Here is a 16,497-nt window from a genome sequence, read left to right as displayed (position 1 = left end):
TGTGGTCAGGAGTTCGAGAGTAGCCTGGCCAACATGGTGAAACCTGTCTCTACTAAAAATACAAAAAATTAGCTGGGTGTAGTGGCGGGCACCTGTAATCCCAGCAAGTCAGGCGGCTAAGGCAGGAGAATCGCTTGAACCCAGGAAGCGGAGGTTGCGCCTCTACGCTCCAGCCTGGGCGATAGAGCTGAGACTCTGTCTCAAAACAAAACAAAAAACTGGCCTGTAAATAATTTTAGGAGTCACAGCCTATCGGGGGAAACTGGGCAGGAAGCTGGGCCTGACCAATATAATCCCAATATCTAGAGTCTCTCCAAGCACTGGGTTTTTTGCCATGCATGGTGCTGGCACTCCAGGGCTAATGACGGGTGCATTTGCTCTTTTCTTTCACTCGCTTTGTCCCATTATTTCCTCCTTCTACCCAGTGGAAAGATGTGGCAGAGTTTCAGAAATGGTGGTGGTTGGGGTGGGGGGTTTGCTTTGCTGCCAGGTGGATTTGATAGCAGTTTGCCTCTAGAAATAGAGAATGTGAGTGCTGGGAGAAAACAGTCCAATTTATAGGTTCAGAATGTGTGCCCATTTCTCTAAAGAAGGGAGTCCTTCCACTGCAGGAGCAATCGTGCAGCTGGTAGTGTTCATTCTTCTTTGTTTTAATAAGTCTGAAACATTTCACACAAAATTTAAGAAAGTAACAAAACAGGATGTGTGCTAGAACAGGACAGCTTGGGTTTGAATCCCAGCTCCTTCACTTTAGTTGGATGACTTTGTGCAAGTAAATCTCATTGGTGAAATGTGGATAATAATAGTACCTATTATTATAGGTATATTATATAGGGCTATTGTGTGCATTAAATGGCATAATCCACGTAGATTTAGGACAGGGTCTGGCCTAAAGTAAGCACTCGATAATAAAAGTGAGTAACATTTCTTGAGCATATAATAAAAGGGAGCTATTATTAATCTAATTATTTAGTACAACCTTCTCATTTTACAAAGAAAGATTTTAAGCGGCAGAGGTATTTTGTGACTTGCTAAAAAGGATAAACTATTGCCGTCATCCTGGGTCATGAGTTTTCTGGCCATCCCTCCCTCTCTCCTCTGGGCTAAGTGCTATAAAATGAGAGTGAACCAGGCAGGCCCCTTGCCTTCAGTGAGACTGCACCATACCAAGTCAGGGATGGAGCAAACAGGATGAGGATCCTGGCCCTTTCAGCTCCTCTGCCTGTCTGCCGGATGATCAGTCCCTGTCCCCAGCAGGCAGTAGGCAGAGAAAAGAGAAAAAGGTGAAACTCAAATCAGTAGTTTTATTACCCGTGATTGCCTAGCCTACTTTCTCTTGGTGGCCTTGACCTCTGTTCTAGCCAAGAATCCTTTCACAGTCTCTTTCCCCTGATTTCCTTTGTTCTTCAGCTCTAAAGCTTCCCTTCCAGTGCCCCATTCCCTTAGTGTCCCTTATAGCCCAAGTTCTTAAATAGCTCCACCTCTTCCGAACCTCAGCAGCAACGGGCTCTCTGCTGTTAGCCCAAACACAAATGCCAACTCATAGTTCACCAGATAACCTGACTGGTGCTGCCCGTTTCAGGAGGAAACCCACTAGGTGGCATATTATCTTCTGCACATTTTTACTGGCCAACTTTTGTTTACTGGGCATTATTTTAACTGCCACCGAATTGTAGGGTACTAAGATGACAATTTGTCTTTAAGGAATACATAAAATCAGCATATTTAACTTGTTTTGATAAGCTGTGCTTCAGATCATATTTGTGAAAATGCTTAAAGCTGCTATTTCCTGACAAAAAGTCAAAATAGCTGACCTCTGGCAAATGGAAATCCAGCCATTTGTCAGTTAGAACTGAAGGTGCTGAGCCTACATTCAGCAACTTGGCTCTCACTCCAGGTTCCTTGCCGCAACCAGAAGCCTGGATACTTTGTGCAAATGGCTGGGAAGCCCCAGAAAGCAGATATATGCAGAGAGACTTCCACAATTTCATCACTTCTCAAGGTTTATAAAATCACAGAATGAGGGCCCTAGAGCTGGAAGGGGCTGTAAAGATTGTTTAATCCAATCTTCTTACTTCATGAATGAAAAAACTGAGGACTCCAGAAGTAAAGTAATAAAAACAGTTTCCATCCAAATACATGCCCATGGTCCTCTTCCTGGGAACAGATATAGTTGCAAGGCCAAAGCCAGAATAAAAAGTGACCCAAATGGGCTGTACTGTATGAAATCGTCATTTAAAGATGCCATACATCTTTAACAGAGGTTAACAGGATGGAAAATAATTCCTACCAGGGTTAAGTTAAAAATCCATTTTTTAAAAAGAAAGAAACTCCGCTTTTACAAAGTGATGAGAAATGATAGGGCTGGGGATATTTTCAGAGGTAAGCTGTGCTTCCACTTCTGACTAAGACTTAATGGAACAAATGCATTCAGGGAGATGCATGGAATTTAAACACAATTCGACATCAGTTAATTCTAAGAGTAAAGGCCCTTCAGTCCAGCTCCCTTCCACCTCAATGTTAAAGGAAGCTAGAAAGCCAATTACATTCACAGCAGGGCCTCTCCCCTACTGCAAGGGAAGAATGTACTGCAAATTCTATGTGTGCTTTACAAGCTAGGAAAACTATAATTGCAGGTGGGAAGGAACATGGCGTCTCTTTGTTTCTGCCAACATTTCAGTCTGGTAAGCTTCTCCTCTCTGCAGCTGCAGAAATAGTGTGGACCCCATGGTCTTCTTTAAGCACAAAAATGTATACTCAGGATTCTACAAATTTGGAGAAAGACTGGTTTTTGTTAAAATTGAAAAGTTGTCTGTGCACAGCCCATCAAAAGGTCATGCATTCTTCCAAGAAACAAGTGCTTTTTCAGCAAGCCAAAACCCATCTTCTGGTGCAAGCTCTGAAGACCTCTCTCAGCAAAAGCAAAGACAGGTGGCAAGGCTTAGAGGGCAGTACCACTCACTCAAGCACAGGCCTAGGGAGAGCTCCTTGCCTCGAGAGGGTGGTGCAATTCTCCAAGTGCAATTCCCTTATGGAGCCACTGGGGAGGTCTGGTCTAGGACCATCCTGGAGGCAAGAGGAAACAAGGCTTTTCTGCCTTCTCTACCAAGGCACTGCTCCATATGATGACTGTATAGCTGTAGCTATAGCAGGTTTCTATGGCCTAGATTCCCCTACGGAACATGAGGGGCAAAACTGGGATGTAGCAAGCATGACTTTTGTGGCAATGGTTGCAGCTTAGTGTCCATAGATGCAGTGTCTTGATGACGCTGAAGGAAGCTCCCAGGAGCTGGCCAGGCACAGTGGCTCATGCCTGTGATCCCAGCACTTTGGGAGGTCGAGGTGGGCAGATCACAAGGTCAGGAGTTCAAGACCAGCCTGGCCAATATGGTGAAACCCCGTCTCTACTGAAAATACAAAAATTAACTGGGCATGGTGGTGGGTGCCTGTAGTCTCAGCTACTCAGGAGGCTGAGGCAGGAGAATCGCTTGAACCCGGGAGGCGGAGGCTGCAGTGAGCTGAGATCGCACCACTGCCCTCCAGCCTGGGTGACAGAGCGAGAGTCCCTCTCAAAAAAAAAAAAAAAAAGAAGAAAAGAAGCTCCCAGGAGCCATTTACGCAAGGTCCACACCTCATAGCAACACTAACAGCAATACTCTATCACTAGTAAAGTGCCTATCTCCTAAGTCCTTAATTGTCAGGCAAAGTTCTAAGTGCTTTATGCATACTAACTCTAAGGCCTCACAACAACCTTTGGGGCAGGTACTATAATCCTCGCTGCAGAGAAGAAGTCCTTAAGGCACAAAGAGAAGTGACTTGCCCAAGGTCACCTAGTGCTTCTGGGGTGAGTTGGCATTTGAACACGGGCAGGAGGTCTCCAAAGCTCTGGTGTGTGACCGCTGCAGCGGCCAGCCCTCTGCAATGCCCAGTGTCAGATATCATCATCCCTTTGGAGACCTTTGCTCCAGGCAGAAACTCCATCCCATGTTCACCTCACACTGGCATGCTGGCCTCCTAAAAGCTCCTGACAGCCGTCTTAATTTTGATTTCTATTTAATTTTCCACCTCACAAAGCAATGCCAGGGAGAGGGAGTCTGGTGATACTTTTAGAATATGATTTATCAACCGGCAGCTTAAGGGAATGTAGGCCTTCCTTGCTGCCACCTGACCTTTGTCTTCGGCCTTCCTAATGTTTGCATTGCTGCCCTGACCTTGCAAAGTGACCTGGAATAGCTTGGCTGTTTCCTTGTGTGTGTCCACTTTCAGAGCCCAGCTGTCAGCCTGTACAAGTCTGTCAATTAGTATCTCAAGGGTTTGGGATGGGGTTTGCTGCCTTTTGAGGAGCACAATCTAACACTAACCTCCAAATTCCTTCTCGTAGTTGAGCATTCATTAGTTTGACGGAACAAAAGCAGGCATTCTCTATTATAAAGCAGAGGTCAAAACTGGTGGCTGTGTTTTGTTTGGCCTGCAGAGTGTTTAAATATTGAGAAATTTCACATAAAAATACAGATTTCCGGCTTCTCTTGGAAAACGGGAAGAGCAGGCAACTCTGGAGCTACTGAGTGACAGCTGCCCCCTTCAGACATGGATGTTCTCTCTGGTTCCCTCAGGACTGCTTCAGGCACAGATGCCATTTGCCTGGTCTCTGCAGGAATCCCAGTCAACATAGCTCTATTCTAGAGCCAGAATTCCCTCCTTTAAAAATGTGAGATGAGCCAGGCATGCTGGCTCATGCCTGTAATCCCAGCTCTTTGGGAGGTTGAGGCAGGCAAATCACTTGAGCCCATGAGTTTGAGATCAGCCTGGACAACATGGCAAAACCCTGTCTCTACCAAAAAACCTCACAAAAATTAGCTGGGCATGGTGGTGCAAGCCTGTAGTCCCAGCTACTCAGAGGGCTGAAGTGGGAGGATTGCTTGAGTCCAGGAATTCAAAGCCTAGGCAACATAGGGAGACCCCATCTCTGCAAAAAAATTAAAAAGTCAGCCATGGTGTGGTGGCACATGATTGTGGTTTCAGCTTCACCTGGGAGGCTGAGATGGGAGGATTGCCCCAGCTCAGGAAGTCAAAGCTGCAGCCAGCCATAATCATGCCACTGCACTCAGCCTGGGCAGTGGAGTGAGACCCTGTCTCAAATAAATAAATAAATAAATAAAATTCCAGGAGCAAATGTGTTGATGGTTCACTAGACTTTAGCCAGAAGTTAAAATAAAAGCCAAACAACAATATGAAAAGCTGCCCCAAGCTGGGCGCAGTGGCTCACGCCTGTGATCCTAGCACTTTGGGAGGCCGAGGCGGGCGGATCACGAGGTCAGGAGATCAAGACCATCTCGGCCAACATGGTGATACCCTGTCTCAACTAAAAATACAAAAATTAGCTGGGCATGGTGGCATGCACCTGTAATCCCAGCTGTTAGGGAGGATTGAACCTGGGAGGCAGAGGTTGCAGTGAGCTGTGATCACATCACTAAACTCCAACGTGGGTGAAAGAGCGAGACTCTGTTTTTTTTTTTTGTTTGTGTGTTTAAAAAAAAAAAGCTGCCCCTTCAGCCTTCTAATGTTTCCTCACAACGATGGGTGTAATATTGTTGAAAAGCTGCAAGCTCCAAATATGGAGGGAACTGCAGGCCACTATCACATGGAGACAACGATGTCCACTAAGACACATGTGGCAATGCTGTCTTCTGAGGTTGCCAAATTTCTTGGTTACATTTCTGAGTTGGATGAGGTTCTGGAAACCTCCTCAGCCCTCAAACACCTGAACAGCTAGTGCCTCCTGGTTATCCCTCCGGTCCCTTGAAGACCAACTGCGGGTGTGGTGGGATGGCTAGTCCAAGGCATCAAGGGGTGAAATCCCACTGGACATCACCAGGTGGAGCAGAGTCAGGAGCAGCTTTGACTACAATTTTCCTGGCGTGCAGACAGAGGGCAGGAGTTTGACCATAATCAGTAAGGATCACTAGTCCTTTTCTGAGAAAATGTGCCCTTTCAATTTCAGGGGTGACATGGCTCCTGATACATAGTGCATGCTTCACAAATATTTGCTGAAGACTGGGCGCGGTGGCTCATGCCTGTAATCCTGGCACTTTTGGAGGCTGAGGTGGGTGAATCACCTGAGGTCAGGAGGTGGAGACCAGCCTGACCAACATGGAGAAAGCCGTCTCTACTAAAAATACAAAAAATTAGCCAGGCATGGTGGCGTGTGCCTGTAATCCCAGCTACTTGGGAGGCTGAGGCAGGAGAATCTCTTGAACCTGGGAGGCGGAGGTTGCGGTGAGCTGAGATTGCGCCATTGCACTCCAGCCTGGGCAACAAGAGCAAAACTCTGTCTCAAAATAAACAAATAAAAACAAACATTTGCTGAATGAATAAATGAATAGGGAGAAAACACCTAGCAAGGGGCTTGGTGACAGAGTTGGGCTCACATTTCAGGTGCACAGTTGGGACAGAAATATTTAAAATCGAATTCCTCATTCTTTGCACCTCAAGGCATATCCCAGAATCTTTCATTTCTGAGGGAAGTGAAGCAATGCCATTTTACTCATTCTATGAATGTTTTGTTGAGACAATTTATCAGAATAATCCTGAAGCATGTGGACAGTGTTATTAAGAAATGTCACAGTTGGTAGTAAAAAGCTTCTTCAGCTTGCCCCTGTGGAAGAAACACTGTAGACTGGATCATTAGAGGGTTTCAGGTTACCAAGGCCTCAAAGTTCTCTTCCTAGTCATCTCTCTCTGGTTCACGATTATGGGCCAAAATTTTAACTTATAATTATAGCCTCTAGGAAGCCTTTCCTGATGGCCAAGTTACTGGGTGTTCTGGTTACTATTACTGCAAAATAAATTTACCCCAAAACCTAGTAGCGAAAGAAAAACAACAAATAAAAACCCAGTGCAAAACAACCATTTTATTACACTCACACATTTTGTAGGTCAGGTAGGAAGGACACTGTGGAGACGGTTTGTTTCCGCTCCATAATATCTGCGGCCTCATTTACAGTTTCAGCTGAGAAGACTTGAAGGCTAGGAGCTGGAGTCATGTAGGGTTGCCTTCACTCATCTCTCTGGTGGCTGATGATTGCTGTCAGCTAGAATGGCTGCCATGTGAGGCCTGTTCATGTGGCTGTTGTATGTGGGTTAATCTGGACTTCCTCACATCACGGCCACTGGGCTACCATGAGTGAGCATCTCCAGAAAGTACCAGGTTGGAGCTATATCACATTTTATGACTTGGCCTTGGAAATCACATGGCATCACTTCTATGGTCATAGGCCTGCCCAAATTCGGGGAAAAGGAACACAGATCCCATCACTGGATATGAGGAGCATCAAAGTCACAGTATAAGAAAGACATGGAAGATACTACTATGGCTATCTTTGCAAAATACAATCTGCCACACTTGGTCAGATGTATTCCCCAAGCACCCTAGGTTCGACTCCGCTGACTTAAACAATGCCTACCTGCCTCTCTCATCAGACTGTGAGCTCAGTGAGGGAAGGGACCTTTGCCTCCTCTGTTGCTAGCTCAATGTCTGGCACACAGGAAGCATTCAAGAACACACATTTGTTGAATCAAACTGAATAGAAATGAAGAACCAGAAAGACTCCTGGGGCCCTTTCATGATGACTGTTGGTGGCATAGGTTTCTACCACTGGCAAGACCAACACTAACCTTACTCTGTATCTTTAAGTAAATGTTCCTTGAAAACAGGCCCTCACCTTGTCAGTGTCATGATTGCTCTTTTAAAATAGGAAAAAACAAAAACCCAACAACAACAACAGCACTCAGATGACTGCATGCCAAAGGACTCCCAGGAAAGCGACCTCAGCGCTGACTAAGCACCATCCAATTCCGCAGCTGCATCTTCAGCCGGTATCGTGTTGTCTTTACCTGAGGGACTTGAGTTGGCTCCTGGAATCCTTATCTCAGCCGAGCTCCTTCTTGCCTGGGCAACGGGGCTCTCTAGCCACTACTCACAACACAGTCATCCTTCTGATCTGGCTTCCCCAAAAGGCAGTGACTTTGTCCTTAGCTCCGCACATTTTCTGCCACAGCCCTTGCCCAGCTCCTCCAATCCTTCAATCATCTGTGAATCAGGTCAGATTTGGCTGCGGTGCCTGGGTCTGCAGAACAGAAGTTTTCTCTGGGCAAAGACTAGCCAGCTTGCATAAAGAACAATCTGCACCAGCACCTTGCCAATCACCTGCTTTAACCCACTCAGCTAACTGGCCCCATCATCAAAACACCAGAAAACCAGTAGTTATGCTCAGCAGGTAGTAAAGATGTCAAGACTGAAATTGAGGAGTCAGAAGACCCAGCTCCAGTCCTGGCACCTAGCAGCAGTTGCCACTTCTCCCTTTCCCCTCCCCGTACAATGTGAAACACCCTGGGAGACTGAGCATGAAGCATGCACTGTTCAGCACCCACTCAAGATACACCTGCTCTCCTGAGAAACAGCGCTTTTCCATTTGTTCCATGCCTGCCTATCAAAACTTCAAAGAATAACACTCAATCCCTTCCTCCGCCCCAGCAAGATCTTCGAAGGAAGACTGTGCACTCATTTTTTGAAAACCCACTTGTTTAAAAGGCATAACTTGTTCCCCAAATAACTTACGGTCCTCTTTCCTAGCTCATTAATTGGTTGGAACAGCCGTGGCTAAAATAGCTAACAGAGATTTAGTGATGTTTTAATGGAGGCCTCGTTCCCGTCTTGCCCCAGTTTACAGTCGGGGGTTTCTGAAGGCAGTGCCGGCTGCAGCGGACACAGGCACTGGCCGTGGAACAACACAGGCGAGCTGTCACACTTTGTTTTTCTGCTTGTTAAATCCGAATGCTCCTAATTAGTTATCCTGGCTGCTAATGCCTGGGTGGACAATGGTGTAGGGATCAGGGCTGCTGTGAAGCTATGAATACAAGTTCCTTGGGCTCCTGAGGCTTGGGACTGGTGACTCGGTTGTGGGCACTGAGGCGCTGTGTTCCTGTGGGCTGTGGATTCAAAGATGTCAACCCTTGTGTGAATAAAGGTCATCACCTGTTACTTCTTTGGTGAAAGGGCAGCTGTGCTGGGTGCCCACTTAGGCTCAGCCTTTGTCTGCTGACTCTGTGAAGAGCGCCCATAGAGAAAAACATTCTCTGATTATGGGTTTGCTTGCTGGGGCAGGACCATGTAAAATAACTCACATAACTTCCTTGAAGAAGAGTCTGGTAAAGTATGGTGTTTAAAAGTGGCTTTGAAATGCCTTAAACATTGCCTTCTCATGATCTTACTAGCTAGAAAACAGTTGAGATATGACCACCATTTGAATTATTTCTTCAGGGGCCAATTCCAACAAATGTTGAGATCACATGATGACAATTCCTAAGCTCTGTGGGTATGCGGGACTAGCAAAAAAGTTAACTGAAGAGTTAACTGTTCAGGAATATGCAGTGAGTGTTCAGAAAGTTTGCAACAATGAACAACTCACCATTATTCTGATATAAGCAGAGATTTTTTATTTGGTTTTAGAATTCTGTGCATTGTTATTTCATAGTCAGCATTTCTAATTTTGTTTTGTTTAGTGGCTAAATCAGTCAGTTTGCTTTGCTTTTCAGGGGAGAGAGAACCAGTGAGTTCACAATAGCATATGTTCACAATAATATATGTATGCACACAATAATATATGTATGTACATATACACCCTGTCATCCATCCACCCATCCATCCATCCGCCCATCCATCCATCCATCCATTCGACATTTATATGTTGCATATGTTACATTAGTTGCTTAGTGTAAGTGTTTATTGCTTTGGTATAACACAAACAGTTCAGGCAGTGCTAGGCAATTCCAGAAAGGCAGTGTGCATCTGGTCACTCCTCTCTCTTTTCACGGCTCTTGAGTGCTGTGGGTCCTCCCATCTGGCATCCTTCCCACTTTACAACTTTTTAGTAAGTACTTCAAATTCCAGATTTTCCTGTCCTTTTGCTTTCATTAAAACTTATCTGTTGAAATGTCTCTCCCCCAACCCCCAATATCATACCATGTTTTCAAATGAATTTCTGCCAAAATAATAATTTATTTTTCTTGGGTAATATATTTCCTATTAACTAAAACCTAAATTGTCTTCACCTAAAAGTAGGGTCTCATTTGGAAATTTAGGGCCCAGGGAAGGTGAATAAAAGAGAAAATTAGCTCCTTGGATTGTCTCATAAGAGGGGTGTGTGTGTTGCGCGGGGTGGGGATGGGGTGAGGTGGTGGGCAGTAGAGGGAGTAGTGGGGGAGGGCCTACTCTAACTAGCTGCCTCACCCATGGGATCATCCAGTATCCTTTCTCATGAATTGCCACAAATAGAATCATTCAATGCTTAACTTACATATGCCCCAAAGGTGAGTAACACCAGAAGAGTTAGTCATTAATATACATTTTAGGTTTTGTCACGAGAGCACAGGTAGCCAAAATTTAGAAGTCAAATCTGACCTTTTCTTTCAGCAAGTAGAAGGAACCTTAGAAGAATTCTCCTATCATTTACACAGTCCAAAGAATGACATATTAAACCAGAGTTCTGATTTGCTCCTTAAGAACAACTAAGAACTTTTGACCATTTATTTATGTATACTAACGTATTCTACTGGTAAAATCTGGAACCTTTCCATCAGTGTTAAAAGCGCCAAGGGGATGTGAGTAAGGAGGTGGTTTGTCACATACTTAACAGGGAAAGCAGATAGCTGATGCCGAAAGTTAAGGCATTGAGAGTTATGGTACATCTCTTGCCATCTCAAGCGAGCATATCTTTTTATTGCATTCCTGTCTTAAAGCCTTCTCATGGATTTGTGATAATGCTGGATAGACTGAAAATAACAAAATACAAATTCTAGTCTATTTATTCTTCTCAAAGTAGCTAACCAAGGAAACAGATCTTAAAAAGCAGTGCCTCAGTTTCTCCATTCAAGACATGCACCAATACTAGTCCATGCATTCACACATGCTGAGTCGTTGCCTGCTACATCCTTTATAAGGAAGCACTTGGTCAGTTCAAAAGCCACCATGCATTCATATCTCCCAAAAGAAGGTTTGTAAAATTTTATTTAAAAAATAATGAACAATATATTCTGTTAGTTACACTCAAAGAGTATGGATTGAATATGTTTTTCTAACAATATCTAGTTTGCAGAACAGAAATTCACCTGGAATTCTAAACATAAGAAATGAGTAAATGGAGGCCATGTACCCTGGAGCTCCCAGGATATGGAGAGCCTCTGCCCCCGTCTTATGCTTCTTCCTTGGCCCTGCTACTAGGCCAGGTGTACTTGGCTCTATTTTACACGTTATGGCTAAATGCTACCAACTGACTGTAGTCAGAGAATGCCTATGTTCAACTACAACATTTTCCACGTGCAAATCACATCAATGAGCAACTCAATCACTGATGAAACAAACAAACAATTAGGGACTCAGTCTGAGCATTAATTTTGCCAATACTGGTACTCAGTGAACAGTGAGCAGGTGACAATCGCTCCCAGAACAACTGGAGGGAATCTCCTTTGCAAAGCAATGGTCAATCCTTGCTCTTTCTTTTCTCACATCCAAATGTACAACAGTAAGGGAAAATGCATGCAAAGAGGACTGTAATTCAAATAATGCGAAGAAGGGGGAAAACTGTCCTGAAGGTAACAAAAGCAGTGGTAAGGTAGCTTGAAATCTTCAAATTGTTGAATTAAGTCTATCTGCTAAAATTTTAGGAATTGTTACTTATAAACATAAAACCAGACAGAGACATGAAGGTTAAAATTTTTTTGGTACCAGAATTCTTTCAGCATCTTTAAGTGTTATTAATGCTTGTGTACTATATTATTTTAAAATTATCTCTAAATTATAAATCTCCTTTTACCATGTTTATTAAATTCTTACCTTTTTTTTTTCTTTTTGAAGAGGAAAATCTCTGTTTTCCTTTTTAAATAAAAACTAATGGGAAAAATCAAATTAACTTAAGAGAAATGTGTAGACAGGAATCTGCATTCAGGAAGAATATCTGTATTATTGCTTTTTCTGATTTATAACTCTTCAATCACTTGCTTTATTTTCTTTTCCCCTGCAAATCTGTATATTAAAAGACCCTTTTCTATAGTTACTTGATATGATAGATCTGCTTTTACAGAAACCTTTAGCAGTGAGGAGAAAAATCAAACAGGGGAAAATAATTTACTCTAAAATGCCTGAAACTGACAAGAAGCAGGATGATGAAGCCGTCCAGAAGAGGCCAAAATGGCCCAGGACGCCATAAGGCTGGTGGGTGGGTCAGTTAGGTATGGTTTCCCGATACCACTACACGCCCTTTCACAAAGCAATGTTACTTTTTATTTTTTTTCCTTGTGTCGTTTCCCTTATATATTGGCATGAACTATTCAGATCTAGAAAACATGCTTGCTGTTTATTCAGAAATCAAGGAAAGATGAAGCGGGAGGATGACCTTCAATGCTGATAGCCAAGATGCAGACAGATCAAAAGCTAAATCCGATTTAACCCACCTCAGGCAGAAAAAGTAATCGAATTAAACTTCCTCTAACTATGATAAGTTTGGGGCTCTTAAAGCCAGGCACAAAGAACCAGGTTAGAGTGAGCTGTTAAGTAAATGGCTGCATTGAGCTCTAGCTGCCCCGCCTACAGGGTGTTTGATAAGCTGTTGATTGCCTCCATCACTTTACTACTGAGGCTGAAAACTGATTAAGCTGCTTATGGGGCTCCAGGGGCTAATGGCCTGGCCACCAAGAATACCCCTGCCACTGATTTAAGTAAGCGGCTTGGCATGTATGGTTTGATTATTAAAGGAGGGAAAAAAGAAAAGGAGGTGGAGGGAAAGACAGCAGGGTATAGGAAAGCCTTAAAAAGCAGGCTTTATGATTCTAAATGGATACATTACTTTGACACCCTAAAATGAATATGGAATTACTCTGATTCTTTCTCTTTGTCAGATATCAACACTCATGTTTGAAATGCTCCCTCAAAGAGTACTCACTTTGGAGCCCACCTATTCTATTTTTAAACATCTTTACAAGAATGTTCAGTGCCTTTAAAGATACTTCTCAAATGACAGAGTCAGTGTCCTCAGGCACTAAGACAGATAGACTCGAGAAAATAGATAAATATATAACAAGTGTTTTTAACCAATTTTTCCCCTTGAACAACAATTTTAAGTAAAAATATACCCCTTTCCACCCTAGCCAGCAGACCACTGCCGCTTGACTATGTAGTAAAGGTCAGGCAGGACCGAAGGAGTTGAGAGAGCTGATATGTGCAAACAGGTTTCAACTTGACACATAAATGAAATTGAAAACCTTAGTCTTTCCTCTGACCTCTCCAACTAAATGCTCTAACATCATGTCTGCCATTTAATTTCAAACAACTTTCTGGCAGGGCGCGGTGGCTCACTCCTGTAATCCCAACTCTTTGGGAAGCAGAGGCAGGCGGATCACTTGAGGTCAGAAGCTCGAAAGCAGCCCGGTCAACATAGTGAAACCCTGTCTCTACTAAAAATGTGAAAATTAGCCAGGCATGGTGGTGCACGCTTGTAATCCCAGCTACACGGGAGGCTGAGGCACGAGAATTACTTGAACCCAGGAGGTGGAGGTTACAGTGAGCCAAGATCGTACCACTGCACTCAAGCCTGGACAACAGAGACTGTCTCAAAGACAAATAAACAAAAATAAAATAAAATAACTTTCCTACCTCTGGGGGGGACAAAAAGAACATAAAAGTCTTAAGTTATTAAATTAAAAGAGAAAAAAATCCTTGAGAAGTAATTTAAAGTCAGAAAAATGACTGAAGGATATGAGCAGGGTTTTTAAGTTCACCTAAATTCTTCTGGATAAAACAACAAAGAGGAAAACAACAACGAAAGAACAGAATCGCAGCAGTTTGAGAAACTCTGAAAGCTGTCACAATTATTATTATTATTTAATCAACTCTTGAAAGAATCACTTATTTAGTGTCCAACAGCTTCTTAGGGAGTGAGTTGTTGATTTAAATGATTAACCAAAGCTTTACATATTTAGAACTTAGGGTTGAACACACAAATGGCCAGTTTCTTTATAGCTGTTAATCTGGTCAATCATTAAAAGTACAAGTGTGCCAGAAGCAGGGGCTCACGCCTGTAATCCCAGAACTTTAGGAGGCCAAGGTGGGCGGATCACCTGAGGTCAGGAGTTCGAGACCAGCCTGGCCAACCTGGTGAAACCCCATCTCTACTAAAACTACAAAAATTAGCCAGGCGTGGTGGCACATGCCTGTAATCCCAGCTACTTGGGAGGCCAAGGCAGGAGAATCCCTTGAACCCAGGAGGTAGAGGGTGTAGTGAGCCAAGATCATGCCACTGCACTCCAGCCTGGGCGACAAAGCGAGACTCTGTCTCACGAGAAAAAAAAAAAAAGAAAGAAAGAAAAAAGTACATTTGCTAATAAAAGTATAAAAAGATGATTTCAACTCTTATGTGCTCTGTTATGCTTCACTAAAGTTTAAAAGTCACTCAACTTTTGGCTTGAGCACAAGTCAAAGGGCTTAATACATTCAATGCCTTTTACATCTTTTCATACAAATTCTTTTTTTTTTTTTTTTTGAGACGGAGTTTCACTCTTGTTACCCAGGCTGGAGTGCAATGCATGATCTCGGCTCACCGCAACCTCCGCCTCCTGGGTTCAAGCAATTCTCCTGCCTCAGCCTCCTGAGTAGCTGGGATTACAGGCATGCGCCACCACACCCAGTTAATTTTTATATTTTTAGTAGAGACGGGGTTTCACCATGTTGACCAGGATGGTCTCGATCTCTTGACCTCATGATCCACCCACCTTAGCCTCCCAAAGTGCTGGGATTATAGGCGTGAGCCACCGTGCCCGGCCCATACAAATTCTTAATTGATAACATTCACACACCATAAAATTTACTCTTTTAAAGAAAACAATTTAGTGGTTTTCAGTATATTCACAAGACTGTACAACTATCACTGCAGTCTAATTCCAGAACACTTTCATTAGCCTCCAAAGAAACTCTTTATCCATTAGCAGTCACTCCTCATTTCTTCGCTCTCCCCAGGCCCTGGCAACCACTAATGTACTTTGTCACTATGGATTTGCCTATTCTAAACATTTCATGTAAATAGAATCATATAGTATGTATTCTTTTCTGTCTGACTTCTTTTACTTAGCATGATGTTTTCAAGATTTATCCATGTTGTAGCATGCATCAGTAGTACCTCACTCCTTTCTATGGCAAAATAATATTTTATTATACACTACAAAACATTTGTTCATCCATTCATCAGCTGTGAACATTGGGGTTGTTTCCACTTTTTTGCTATTATGAATAATGCTGCTCTGAATATTTGTGTACAGGTTTTTCTGTGGACATATGTTTTTCCACTCTTTTGTGTATATACCTAGGAGTAAAATTGTTGGGTCATATGGTTACTCTAAGTTTCTTTTTCTTTTCTTTTGAGATGGAGTTTTGCTCTTGTTGCCCAGGCTGGAGTGCAATGGCATGATCTTGGCTCATCACAACCTCCGCCTCCCGGGTTCAAGCAATTCTCCTGCCTCAGCCTCCTGAGTAGCTGGGATTACAGGCATGTGCCACCATGCCTGGCTAATTTTGTATTTTTAGTAGAGATGGGGTTTCTCCATGCTGGTCAGACTGGTCTTGAACTCCTGACTTCAGGTGATCCACCCGCTTTGGCCTCCCAAAGTGCTGGGATTACAGGCATGAGCCACTGCGCCCGGCCCTTTAAGTTTCATTTTTTGAGGAACTGCCAGACTGTTTCCAGAGTGGCTGTAGCACTTTGCATCCCACCAGCAATGTATAAGAGCCCCAGTTTCTCTACATCCTTGCCAACATTTGTTACTGTCCTATGTATCTTTTCGTACTAAGTTTTCCCCCCATTCTGAATAAGAATTAATGATTCGGGCTTGTGATGAAAACTACCCCATTGATGGCAGAATTCAGTGGCAAGACCATAATCCACAAAGAGACTTCTCCAGGAAAACAACAAAAATGAAACGGCCCCTCTGAGCACTTACCTGCTGCAGGTCGGCGAGGGAATACAGGTGGATCTGCTGAAGGAGGTATTCTCTGGGGAAGATTCTGAAAACAAGGGCAGACATACAAGTGAACTGTGGTGCTGTCACAAAACACACATTTTTCTGATAACTTTCAAAGTCTCCTTCAAGAATTCCTTTCCTCTGCCCTCTCCACTTTCCACCTATACGTCTCCTCCTAAGCCTTCTGAGAAACCTGTAATATCTTTTTCTCAGATATTTTTCTTCTGAATACAGACACCAGAATGGAAGTAAAAGTCTGATCTTTGACTTCTAATGTAATCTTAACTGCTGCAAGCACTGTGTAGTGGCCCAGGCCTGAGGACCAGAACATCAGGTTTCCTGTACCAGCTGTGTCCATAATAAACTGTGTAATCTCTGGCAAGTCCCCAAATGCCCACCTGGCTTCAGCTTCTTCACAGCAGAATGAGGATGGTT

General features: G+C 43.5%; 1 protein-coding gene across 2 annotated transcripts in view; it reads right to left on the bottom strand.

The window, feature by feature from the left end:
• The window catches only part of PLEKHM3 (pleckstrin homology domain containing M3), a 211,094-nt gene that overhangs the window by 70,178 nt on the left and 124,419 nt on the right, over positions 1 to 16,497 (bottom strand). For both annotated transcript variants that reach the window (XM_012446309.3, XM_012446310.3), the window contains exon 6: positions 16,042 to 16,105. In XM_012446309.3, the coding sequence (XP_012301732.1) occupies positions 16,042 to 16,105 (64 nt within the window). The remainder of the gene's footprint in view (positions 1 to 16,041; positions 16,106 to 16,497) is intronic.

Source organism: Aotus nancymaae, unplaced genomic scaffold (assembly GCF_030222135.1).
Source record: "Aotus nancymaae isolate 86718 unplaced genomic scaffold, 86718_ANA_hifiasm-v0.15.2.pri h1tg000008l, whole genome shotgun sequence".
Classification (NCBI taxonomy): domain Eukaryota; kingdom Metazoa; phylum Chordata; class Mammalia; order Primates; family Aotidae; genus Aotus; species Aotus nancymaae.
The sequence above is the reverse complement of the archived record's forward strand: the minus strand, read 5'-3'. Positions and strand labels throughout refer to the sequence as shown.